The 13,848-nt window shown below is 34.3% G+C and overlaps 1 protein-coding gene across 2 annotated transcripts in view; it reads right to left on the reverse strand.

The window, feature by feature from the left end:
• Positions 1 to 13,848, reverse strand: part of PCNX1 (pecanex 1) — a 184,813-nt gene that overhangs the window by 103,467 nt on the left and 67,498 nt on the right. Inside the window, exons 7-8 of one of the 2 annotated variants that reach the window (XM_068961307.1) lie at positions 12,822 to 12,954; positions 6,694 to 6,878 (exon numbers count right to left, since the gene is read on the reverse strand). The exons of the other annotated variant lie outside the window; for it this stretch is intronic. Coding sequence (XP_068817408.1) covers positions 6,694 to 6,878; positions 12,822 to 12,954 — 318 coding nt within the window. The remainder of the gene's footprint in view (positions 1 to 6,693; positions 6,879 to 12,821; positions 12,955 to 13,848) is intronic. 2 annotated transcript variants of the gene reach the window in all.

The raw sequence follows: 13,848 nt of genomic DNA on the forward strand, positions 1-13,848 counted from the left end.
TGAACTGTTTGCCAATAACTGCAAGCCACTTGTAACGTTCAACTTTTCTAAAAGGTCATGGATCTTTATCTTATTGATTTGAAGTGCTTTTTGTCTTATTGTGGAGCCTGGCAAGCTACAATTCATGAGATCTCAAGAGTCGGACTCGACTTAGCACTTTCTTTCGTCTCGTGGCAAAGATGACTGACCCCTAGTATTCATCTTGTCCTTACCCCTTTTAGAGACAGGACTTTCCCCTCACTGAATTTCAGCTGAGTCTATGCCTATTTGGGCTTCTCAGGGGGCACGGAGGCAGATTCCACCTGCCAATGGAGGAGACACGGGTTCGATCCCTGGGTCGAGAAGAGTGTCTGGTGGAGGGCATGGCAACCTGCTCCGGTATTCTTGCCTGGACCCCATGGACAGAAGGGCCTGGCGGGCTACAGTCTATGGGACTCCAAGAGTCGGACAACTGGGCAACTGAGCACCACCACCACTATGCCTATGTGCTTGGAGGCCTCTCCCAGCCTCTCCTGCAGCTAGAAGACAGTGACAGATTTCCCAGGTCACAAACTCAAAGATAAAGTCTAGCTCCCCTTGACTTTTCATTTTAGCACCCCTCCTCACCACCCTCCTGTTTGGCGGGAAATGTCAACAACTGGAGCAGTCGCTATGGACCAGGCAGGGAAGCTGTATGTGGAAGACAAAAAGAACCAGCCCGCCTCTAAGGACAGCTCTCAACAGACTACTAAGAGAAATGTAAACTTCTCTCTAATTTCAGTCACTTGACAGAGGAGAACAGGTCTCTCACTGAAAGATTCTACATACATTCTAACTGATGTAACACATACTACTCAACTTTAATATAGAATCTCAATGTTAGAAAGCAGTTAATCTAGTGTTTCAGTGAATTCTTTACAACACAGACTGGCAGGAGACAAATCAGCTATCTCAACCAGTTTCTAGAGTAGTTCATGCATCTGAAACTTCTAAAAATAATATGCCAGTCTTTTCACAGTAACAACAGTAAACTTCTGAGCATTTCCAGGAAACGAAGATTAGGGTGGATGAAATAAAATTTATCTAGGTTTATTTTTAATTTTAATACTTGGGATAAAAAAATGATACTTTCAAACCCTGCCAGATAAAGAGCAAACCAGTACAGGCTTTCCATAAAGCAATTAAAAGTATACATCAAGGTCTCAATGATGTTTTTTCCCCTTGATAGATGATTCCATTTCACTGTATTTATCTTAAGGAAATAATCACAGCTGCACAGAAAAGTCTGTGTGAAGGATATTCTCCAGAGGGCTTATTACAATAGAAAAATATCAGGAATCACCCTGAAGACTAACAGTGGGGTTGGTCAACTATTTTAATAAATAATGTTAATAGCAATCATTATTTACATAATTTACTAGTAGGCACTGTTCTAATTGCTTTGCATATTTTAATAGATATAATCCTCACCAAAAACCTATGAAGTATATTACTACCCCCTTTCGATACATGAGGAAACTGAGGCACAGGGAGAGAAAATAGCCCAAGATCACACAGCTATAGCTAAAAGTAGCAGAGCTTGAATTTGAAGCCGAGAAGTTTGATTCTACAGTCCACTATTCTATACTACCTTTCATGTAGTTTCCAGTGATAAAATATTAGGTAGTCACTAAGTTAAAAAACAATAGCATTAATAAATGTTTCTGTTCAGTCACTTAGTCGTGTCCGACTCTTTGCAACCCCATGAACTGCAGCACGCCAGGCCTCTCTGTCCATCACCAACTCCCAGAGTTCACTCAACTCATGTCCATTGAGTTGGTGATGCCATCCAACCATCTCATCCTCTGTCGTCCCCTTCTCCTCCTGCCCCCAATCCCTCCCAGCATCAGGGTCTTTTCCAATGAGTCAACTCTTCACATGAGGTGGCCAAAGTACTGGAGCTTCAGCTTTAGCATCATTCCTTCCAAGGAAATCCCAGGGCTGATCTCCTTCAGAATGGACTGGATGGATATCCCTGCAGTCCAAGGGACTCTCAAGAGTCTTCTCCAACACCACAGTTCAAAAGCATCAATTCTTCGGTGCTCAGCTTTCTTCACAGTCCAACTCTCACATCCATACATGACCACTGGAAAAACCATAGCCTTGACTAGACGGACCTTTGTTGGCAAAGTAATGTCTCTACTTTTCAATATGCTATCTAGGTTGGTCATAACTTTCCTTCCAAGGAGTAAGCGTCTTTTCATTTCATGGCTGCAGTCACCATCTGCAGTGATTTTGGAGCCCAAAAAAATAAAGTCTGACACTGTTTTCACTGTTTCCCCATCTACTTCCCATGAAGTGATGGGACCAGATGCCATGATCTTCGTTTTCCGAATGTTGAGCTTTAAGCCAACTTTTTCACTGTCCTCTTTCACTTTCATCAAGAGGCTTTTTAGTTCCTCTTCACTTTCTGCCATTAGGGTGGTGTCATCTGCATATCTGAGGTTATTGATATTTCTCCCGGCAATCTTGATTCCAGCTTGTGCTTATTCCAGCCCATGTTTCTCATGATGTACTCTGCATATAAGTTAAATAAGCAGGGTGACAATATACAGCCTTGACGTACTCCTTTTCCTATTTGGAACCAGTCAATGTTTAAATGTGCTAAAAGAAAAAAGCAAAACTCATACAGTGTCACAAAAGTCATGCAACATCATCCCAGTTCTTTGTTAGAAAAGCATATAAACGTATGTAATAAAAAAGAAAGGAAAAAAATATAAAATGTTAATAGTGACTCTCTCTGAGTGATACAACTGTTGCTGTTTAGTCACTAAGTTGAGTGATAAGATTACAGATGACTTAATCTTCATTTTATTTTCCAGTAACTTGTATTAGAACATGCTTTTCCCATCCTTATACCAAAAAGGAAAATGAAGGAGTTTTACTGTTTCAATAAAAATAAACATTTTACTTTCATTTATACATATAACTTTATGTTGCCCTCCCCTGCAAAAACATACAAAAAAGAATTTGTATTAAAAAGCAGTAAAGAACAAGATCAAGGCTGTTGTAAAAAAGAATATATAACTTTTAGTTTAGATGAATGAAAAAAATCTACTGTAACACAAAAGACTAAAGAATGGACTCCAAGGTTCCTTAAAGCCATCTTGACTTTGTATTTATAGTAATGAGAAGTATTTAATGACACAGCCCAAAATGTTAGCGTAGTCTATAATACATGTAACTTTTTTAACACTAAATAATAAAAATCACTGAAAGTATTACAGATCATCTGAGTGCTTTTTAAGTAAAAAATTTAAGAGCTTCCAAGTTGTATTTCTCCGTACTAATGCACAGTTGCTATAAACTACCTAAGGGCAATAGGGTGTTAGCAGATTTCTGTTAAGTCTTTTTCTAGAGCTGATCACAATTTCAAAGTAATAAGTTCTGTAGTAAAGAGGATTATCTCAGGAACACATTCTTTGTAAACAGTTGTACTGTAACGAAACAAAAGAAAACCTTAGAAAAATCAATTCATTACTCTCTAAATATCTAATACATTAAGGAAATTAAGAAAGTCTTAAAATTCAGAGGAATACTACCTAGAATATCTATATACTTATGTCTTGGTAAACATAAAACTCTGTTTTCCTCATTTCTTGCCTAGAATAGCATTTTTATTTTTCACATGAAAATAATTTTATATATACTTCTCAATACTCATCACTGCTGATTTCAAACAGACACAAAAAAAGACATAAATTTTCCTATTTTACCTGATCCTATCTACCACAATTCTTCTGAGATGCTGTGTTTTATATATATATATTAAGAGTTTATCAATGAGAATAACCTGTTTCATCACTATATCAATTTATTAGTCCTATGTTACAAGTGGAAGCCAGGATTAACATAAAAACTGAGTCTCTTCTGTGACTTACCTGGATAATACGCAAAAGCTTGTTTTATTTAGTAAAATTGCAGTTTCAAAGTTTAGCATGAAATCAACCACAAATCAGTTAAATTCAACAAACGGATGCATTGTTGTTGTTTTTTTTTTAAAAAAAGGACAATATGTTACATTGAAAGATTTGATAAATTCTTTGATGGGAATTTTTAAAGATTATAACTTTAAAACATATCCATCATTCCTATAATTAAACAAAGTTTGTATGGAAATTCAGTCTATAAATAAGAAAGGAAACCATTAAATTATTCAGATCAGGTTCTAAATTATACACTTAAGATTCAGTTTTAAAAATTAATTGTGATGAACAATTATGCCTGCTGAAAATGGATGATGAAAATGCATTTTCCTCTGCTAAATAAACTAATAACTTTTAGTTTAGCCATCTTCAATGAACTTTTCTACCATATCCAGTGCTACCTGATAGTCTTGAAATGCTAGTTAAATGCAACAGAAAAATAAGGATCCTCAGGGTTTAGTAGAGGAAATGCATGCCAATTATTATGACACCACAGAGTAAAAATGTCAAAAACACAGTTGAGGGAAATGACTTAGATTTGGAATTCAACAATGCCTGACTGCAAGTTTCCTTTAATTGAAAAAGGCAAATATCTCTCACTTTAAAAAGTAAACATATAATTACAACATATACATGAATACACATACAAACATTTATATGTACTCAAACATATGTATAAATATATATATGAGTGTATATATGTATGTTTCAGTATGTGTGTGAGTTACATAAATATATTATGTATATATAAAAATTTTAACATGTAAAAATTATACATTTAAAATTTTCAGTTGAAGAAGCTAAGTCTGGAAGGGAGCAATTCCTTGTAAGAATTCCATACTTTTAGAACAACATGGCTAACTTTAACATATTTGAGTATACAGTGTTCCCAATTCTGTCACATAAAGTTATTTTACTACTGTTAATTAAAATCACATTGAAGATTAAACTATGCAACACAAATATTCTAGTGGAATACATTATAAAAATCAGTATCTCTGTCAGTTCCTTCAACTTCAGCTGCAAGTTCATTATTAGAATCTTTTCTTAGTCAACCTTATGTGCTATGAAATGAACAGATATACACTGTCCACTGACTGTGTATTTTGTACTAATTATTACTAGGCATTCAATTTTACAACACTGAACTACAAGAGAGGCCAAGAACTATTAGAAAGCAGTTAAAACAAAAGCTAAAATCCAAAATTTAAGTGAATGTCCTGAATATTCACCAGTAGATGCTAAGTTAATAATGTACATATTCTCAATCATCTATGAATGTGATTTCTTGATTGGCAAGTTTTTTGAACAAAGAATTTTTACAGAGGAAAATCACCTACTAGTTCAATTGATTCTTCATTTGACAAAAGTTAAAAAACCCAAAATTAACCAAATCTAAGCTTAGTTAATCTACTACCAAATGACCAATGGACAGTGGTGATAGTCACTGTAATTGTACAGGTACAAATCGACAAGTCCTCCAAACACAGGAACTGAGTTAACCCAAGAGAAACCTTAATAAAAAGATACCATTTACTCAATATATTTAGCAGGTAACTAAACTGAAGTCTACCTTACTCTCTCAAACAGACTCCCTGCCCTCTTCAAATTACAAACTCCAAAGCATAAGCACTCTAAAATTAAAATGTCTTATTTCCTTCTCATTTTATTTAGAAATCACCATAGGTTCTAATGTTCTAACAGAGATTTTAAACAGATATCATTTTCAACTTTCTATAAAGTTTGCTAAAGTTGATGATTTTCATCAATATGCATATCTAATACTTACTAATTTTCTCTGTAACAGTTTTTACAAAACAGAAAAAGAGTTAATTAACAGCATATGACATTTTTTATACCTAATTTGGGCACTCTCTACCAATTATATCCTTCTAGTCAAAGCATCAGCTAGACTACCTTTGTTATAAATCAAAGACAGTTATAACTTGGAGAAACAAAATCAGAGTAAGCAAATAAAATACTTTGAAATGTATATTTCTGAATAACAAGATTTTCTTCAATCGCTACTAATCTGGATTTTGAGCACAAGAAAGCTGAACTGGAGAGAGAAATAGAAAACAAACTAGTAAAAAATACTGTTTCTCTAACACATTACTGAGGCTTAAAACTCTACCACCTGAGATTTAACTGTTTAAAAACTTATATTTTCTATTTATAGATGTATTAACAGGAAAAAAGAAAAAAACTTTATAAGGTTCTTTGATTTGAATATAGAGCCATGATGTTCTCAAGGTACTGCATTTAGAATTACATTAAGTCCTACTTCAGGTGACAGACAGTGAAGCAAAATACAGAATACCTAAAAGAAAGATTATATAATAATAGGCCATTAGAAAGTATTTTTGCCTTCCCTACAGCAGAGAATTTAGAGAAATGAAGGTTCAATCAAAAACAATTTTTAAAAACTCAGCATTTCACCACATGGTATAAATACCAAGAAATAGCAAAACTGCCCAAATCATTACAAGAGGACAGAAAAGTGCGAACATTTATTGATACTTTACTTATTAATAACAGACATGCTCAGAAGAAAATGAGTATGAATTGAGAGAAACAGAAAAGGTAAAAGCAAGTCAAATTTTCCTTATACACAGGGCAAATCCTGTAAAAAGTACTCGTATGCATAGTTCCATAATGAAGCTATCTCAGGAAAGAACTGTGATCATCGTTACCCATTATCGGCTATATTCGAGGTCTATGCCACCAAGATTACATAAGGCCTGCATACCAAGTTCATCGTGCAAGCTGCTGCCGCCTGCAGCAGACGCACTGTCATGTGACGCTTCTAAGTGGACACTCCCACTTCTCACCAGCAAGGAGGCACTAGCACTGAGCACTGCAGCCTGGGAAGGGGGGCGGGACTGGACTCTGACCTGGGCTGTGGACTGCTGGCCTTGCTGACCATCTTGAAGGCTAGGAAAAAACATGGATTGGGGAGACATTACAGGGAAGAAAAGAGAAAACAATAGCTAGAAGTCAATATAGAAAACTAATTTTTTTTTTTTAAGTGTCAATGTAACCTAAGAAAGAGCCAACAAACTTTGTAAAATATGCAGATTATACTGCTGGCTTGAAATTTCTGGTTTTTCAAAATCTGATTCATGGTGATGAACACAGAAAAAAATTCAATGTATATGCTGAGCAACGAATCTGTTACATCTTTCCAACTCAACAAAGTTCTAGTATAAGCAAAAAGAAAGCAACAAAGAAGAGTCACAAGTACATTAAATACATATAGGCTACAGCTGGTCCCTCATAAATAATACCTATTTTTAAGTTCAGTATGCACTTTTATTTATAACCCTGATACAATTATTCTAGAATTGTTCTTTCAAATATTCTGGCATCTGAAATTCACAATAAAACAAAATTTCTATGCACTTGAAAACCAAAGAATCTTTATCAAATGCAACCAACATAACAATTCTGAATCAAAAGAAAATCACAAACTAGTGAAGAAAACCAGAATTTAAAAAAAAAAAATACTGATTCAACCACGTGAAATAAAAATGACTGCTGAGATGCTACAAGAAATATATTAAATATTTTTTCTATGAAAAGCCTACATATTTCTAAAACAAGGTCACAGGCTTTATATACAGGTGTTAGTTAATAGTAATTATGTTCCCTTAGTGAATTTTGATCTTATCTTTCCCAATTCATACTCAAGTTTCATTACAGAAATCCATCATTTTAGAAAACCTTAAAAATAATTTAGAAGCCAGTAATTATTCAAGGAATATTAGTCTTTTCAAAATTTATAAAAATTTTAAAATATTTAGTATTTCATGATTATAAAATTATTAAAATTATCTAAATTTTATAATTTTGATAATTTTAATTATCTAAAAAGTAGATAAAACTAAGAAACTATTATATTAACTCATTTTTAATTTTTACGTATTTATTTTAAAACACTAAGAACTTAAATTTTCTTAGTATAACACTCAAATTTAAACTGACGAAACTGATGAGAACACTGAATATAACTATACATCACCCTCTACACGATGTTCAATGCAATTCTGCAGTTATTAAAATTATAAGGCCTTTTAGGAATTAAAAGAAGAATGCTACTAACAACAGCCTTATGCAGTATTACTTTCATGAATAACAACTTCTCTCTAATCCTCTAAATTAAAAGCAGTGCTTTCTCTGATGTCTACAAGACAACAAACTAATCTGCTATAGACTGGGAAGACAGCTAAACTTGAAGTACAGTTGAGCCTCAAACAACATGGGGGGACAAGGCACCAAATCTCGGCAGAGTCGAAAATCCAGGTATAGCTTATGGTGCCCCTCCTTTATCTAAAGATTCAACCAACGATGGATCATGTCATTCTGTACTATTTATTATTGAAAATACCCACATGTAACTGAACCCATGAGTTTCAAGCCCATGTTGCTTAAGGGTCAACTGTAACCATGAAATAAAAAGGAAAAATACTGCATACATTGCTTAAAGCTGTGGTTATGGCAGTAGAACATACTCTGGAACTATACTGTCTAAAACAGTAGCTATATGCGACTAAAGTAACTAAAATGTTCGCTCCTCAATCATATTTCAAGTGATCAAGAGACATGTAACATAGATAGTGGCTACCACAGCTACCAGAGCAGGCCAGAGCTAGCAGTCAGTGTTTACCATACTGGATGGTTCAGACTACAGACTATATCCACCGCCACAGAAAGTTCTGTTAATCACCACTGCCTGAAACATTCATGTTTTCAGGCCTCTTTTAGAGCCAATAAAGACTATATACTCTAAGCAGAGCACAGGAATGTATACAGCATATTAAAAAGATCAAGTCTACAAAGACTTGCCAACACTCACTGGCACTGTTTAAGTCATAACTTTACAGGTATTCACTTAATAATGTCTTTGGAGTAGAATCTTTGCACAATAGAAATAAATCAAGAGGTGACCTTAGGAACTGATATACTAAAATGTTTGTTTCTTACGTACATAAACAGTAAGTCTGTCCTTGGAAGCCATCTAAATTTATCCATGAACTTTACCAAAATGACCAAATTTCACAAGGGAAAAAATTTTCAGCTCAAGTATGATGACCCTTCAGATTCAGAAGGTAAAGTATTAAAATTTATGTGTGTGTATATATACACTCACATATATAAACATATATATATATATTCTCAACAAATTTTTCCATCACTTTTTTCACATAAATCATAAATAAAGGTGCTCTATGGCAGTCAGATATATTCTAGAGTGAGTGTATTGAGAATACACTCATCTTCAACATATTCATATATATAAAAGGTTTTCAAAGTACTAGGCAATGTATGAAAATCAACTCCAGAACAAAGAAAATTAGCCAAAATCTATGCAGTTATAAATGTCAAGTTTCTGAACATCAAAAGCAAGACAAAAAATGTTTAGGTCCCTTGAATTCCAAAAAGCCTATTATTTCTGCACAAATTGCCAGGAAAATTATTCCTGGAGGGTTGTATTTCATCTTAAACTAATAACTGATAAAAAATAATCTTTTCTATAATACCAATTATATATCAAAACTACCAGTTTCAGAAAAGACAGCAACTATTTCACAATGTGGCAAAAGATAGAAATTTAGGTTTCTAAACTATCGGCTATCAGTAGCATCACTGACATGTTATCCTAATAATTAATTAGCTTTCCTAATTTAAATGATTAAAAAAATATAATTGGTCTTGGTCTTTCCTTCCTCTGAACACTTATTTAGTATGTAACACATTCTGCTGTATGCTGTTTTTTATCTTTGCATGTATCTTTCCAACTAAACAAACTCTGAGTATGATTACATTACTGCTACAGATCTCCAGATTTCTGAGAGTACTCAGTATTTGGTGGATTCGTTCCTGAGTACCAAAAATGATATGAATTTCCAATTACAGACTCAGTTGTAACTATGACCTTATTTGATTACAGGTCTTTCACTCCATTTTAAAAATAAATCTAACTATAGAGTAAAGCTTTTTTCCCTTCCCCAAATGCACTGATGGTTTACCATTCCAGTCTATTAACTAGAGCTCTAAAAGATACCACATCTAGGCTGATAAACACAGAATTAACTCTTAATATTATTATTACAGAATCTTTAAATATTCATCTGTTTTCATCTCTAGTAACTGGGAAGAAGTATTAAGGGCCTACAAGGTTAACTTAAGTAACAACAACAACAAAAAAACCTTTAAAAATAATTCTGAAATAGGATATTCTAACTAGCATTAAAAAATATATGCAAATTCTCTTTGTGAGGAAATGGATGGTTCAATCCCAATCCTTGGATACATATTTTTTATGAAGTTGCTTTTTAGACTGTCAATTACTTACACTATTCATTAAAGTTTAAAATAAGTTAATACATTTTACTAGTATCTACAGAATAATTATAATTAAACTATCATCATACCTACTCCATTTCTGACAAGTTTTTCAAAACCATGCTATCTTATATTTAAAGATGACATTATTATATAACTTACACTGAGAGTATCACTATACTTTACCTGAATATTTTTGCAATTAAAAAAAATACAATTTTTATTAAATTGGCGTTTCTCCTAATTCATCACAGCTAAATTTTATCTTCTTTTATTCATGATGTAGTCAGCCTCTTTAAGATACACATAATCTTTGCACTGGAAATATCATGGAACCTTAGGTTCATGGGGTCGCAAAGAGTTGGACACGACTGAGCCACTGAACTGAACTAACACAATTTACATGCTGACTGACTACTGGAAGACTACTTTCCAAAAATCCTAAAGTGAGCCCTTTACAAATAAATAGCTCACACCATATCCTCATTTGAATGGTGGTATGTTTAAAATGCTTAAAAAAAAAAAAGGATAAATCCTATGTGGTTGTCAGGAGTTAGCACAGTTCTTTAATATTCCACCAGGCAGAGAAAACAAAAATTGTCTACATTTGTTTAGTGAGCGAGATCCAAAGAATGAAAGGATTTATAAAGACTAAAAAGAGGAGGTTAAAAAAAAGGATTAAGAAATATCAACACGGAGTGAGAAGGTAAGCAAAGAATATGTTTATGGCAAGTATTATTCAAGGAGAAAAAAGATGAGGTTAGAAAACACAAAATAGAAAACATAAAATGAAATGGTGAATTCTTTCTGCAGGTTGGGACTACATACCCTAAATCCATTAGCAAAAAAAGTTACTTCAGGGAGCAAAGGAAATAGAAGAGGAGGGCCCATTAAAAGCAAAGGCACTCAGAAAAGATTTCTAGACCCAACGCTTCTTTTAAACAGTTGCCTCCTCATTTTTATATTTTAAATACTGGTTTAATTAAGCCATACTGCATATTGTAAATGACGCATTACTGCAGAATTAATCAGGAACATGATCTGTGAAAGATGAAGTTCCTGATTGTAATGTAAAACTCAGAAAAATAATCATCTTAAATATCAAGAGAAATATACAATAAAATAGTAATTTTAAAAAATAAGGATTTTGCTACTTTCAGGAAACAAATTTTAACAAGGGAAGAAATTTATCTCTTCAAACCTACCATGCATTCAGCAGCAGTTATTTCATCAAATGTTCTTCCTTTTGAATTTCAAAATATAGGGAAATAACTTGGATAATGGAGCCTTTATAGATGCAGAGATTAATAAAAAGCGTATGGTGTAATAACATCCCCAGAGATGGGAACAGCTACCCACTCCAGTATTCTTGCCTAGAGAATTCCAGGGACAGAGGAGCCTAGCGTGCTACAATCTATGGGGTCACAAAGAGTCGGACAGGACTGAGCAGCTTTCACTTTCACTATGATAACATACATATGGTTTAATGAATAAGCGAACACATATTTTCATCCATATTTGTATTCTTAAAATAAAGCACAAGTCTTTTGAATAGGTTTTATAAAAAATATCTCTAATTCAAGCCACAGACTCATTATATCTGACATAATTCAGGATAAACAAGCTTAAGAATTTCAATAAAAATTTACTCCCAAGATTATAAAGAAGCTTTCTTAGGAACAGTGGCAAAAATAAAAATGCTTTTTGTTCAGCATATGGAGGTTGAGAAATTCAACAAATGTGTACATACAAATACATATACATTGTGTATATGTATCACCAACGGACCATGAAAGTCACTTAGTCGTGTCCGACTCCGTGCAACCCCATGGATTGTAGCCCGCCAGGCTTCTGTCCATGGAATTCTCCAGACAAGAGTACTGGAGTGGGGTGCCATTTCCTTCTCCAGGCGATCTTCCTAACCCAGGGATCAAACCCAGGTCTCCTGCACTGGCAGACAGATTCTTTATTGTCTGAGCCACCAGAGAAGCCCCCAGTTGATCATACATTACCAAAAATTAAATATTCTAGTTCTGCATCATTTACTAAGTCCTAGTGATTAACTTTCAAGCAATGCAAAATAAAATATACCATCTTTTAATGAAATAAAATAATCAAACTGGTTTATCAAGCTGATATCCTCAATAAGCTCATCACTCAGTCCATATTTGCTCATACTGAACAGTGTTTAAGCTGTTGGGGAAAGATACTGAATTACTAATTTGGAATAGGAAAAAAATAAAAAACTAACTTAAGGCCTCTATTTACATTTATATAACTGCCCTGAACATAATTTTTGTGATTTAAAATTGACTAAACCAATCTGATCATTTTGTTTATAATGCAACATAAGACATGCATGGTGCAATAAGCTCACAGTCACATGCAGAGAAAGATATCTTAAAGATACAGAGAGACCGGAAGAAAAAGAAAAACAAAACTACTTAGTAAATGCTTTCTTCAGACTGACAAAACAGGTTAGAGGTCTGTTACAGTGCATGCTAAGCTTGGTGGAATTTTAAAATACCATACCTTAGGGGTGATCCGACGAGCAATGTAGGAGGGGTAGGGTTACTCCCTGCATTGTGCCGGCGCCGTACTGCCTGGCGCCTAAATGTGCTGCGTTCACGGCGAAATGACACCGTCTCCTCGCTGGCCTGGGCTGCTGCATCAAGACAGACTGAGGTCAAACAGAAGCCTAGGTCGGGGACGTAAACAGCAGCTGAGCCTGTCCTCCCCGGTACGACAGATCAACAGTGAACCTACGAAAGCTTTGGCTCAGTCAGTCAGGTCCCCTTTACTTTGAGGGTGAGAAGTTAGGGACTACACCTTTTGCTATAGATAACTGTTTCTTTAAAAATGCTTCTGATTATCTGGCCTCACCATCTTCTCTTCAACCTCAATTTTCTATTGAAGATCTCTGTTATTTTCAATCTTTTTCTAAACGTCTTATTTATAAAGTCCCATATTCCTCTATTGGCCCTTTAAGTCAGCCTTAAAAGTACCATATGTATTATATTGGTTAGTTCTGAATAATGGGAAAGGGGCATTAGTTTCTTCCTTTCACGAAGACAGTAAAAGCACCAACGATAGTACTTGTGATGACTGGAGTCAGGCAGTGCATTTATCTGACACTACCCTGTGCCACAATTTTGGCAGTATTAAATGAAACAGTTGACTGCTAAGCTGCACAACTAGTTTTTTAAATGCTTGATTCAAGGTAGCACAAATATACGTTAAGCTGTAGTTTGCTGCCAAATTTTATGCAACTTCATGCCCCTACACTGGTTCCCTCAACACTAGAAAGGAAATGTAAACAAAACATCAGCAAAAAAAAATTAGAAACCATAGCTTAATCGAAAAGCAAAACAGCAACAAACTAAAACCAAATATATAACAACGAGAAAATCAAAACTAAGGCTAAACAGAATTACATAAAATTTTACAGAACCATGACTGATTTGGGTTTCTAAAGCAAAATGATGTTTATCCATCTGACTCTTAAACAACTGTTGTCTATAGTGATCTAAATATTTTAAGAATCATTTTGATTTTGAGA

Source organism: Capricornis sumatraensis, chromosome 2 (genome assembly GCF_032405125.1).
Source record: "Capricornis sumatraensis isolate serow.1 chromosome 2, serow.2, whole genome shotgun sequence".
Taxonomy (NCBI): Eukaryota; Metazoa; Chordata; class Mammalia; order Artiodactyla; family Bovidae; genus Capricornis; species Capricornis sumatraensis.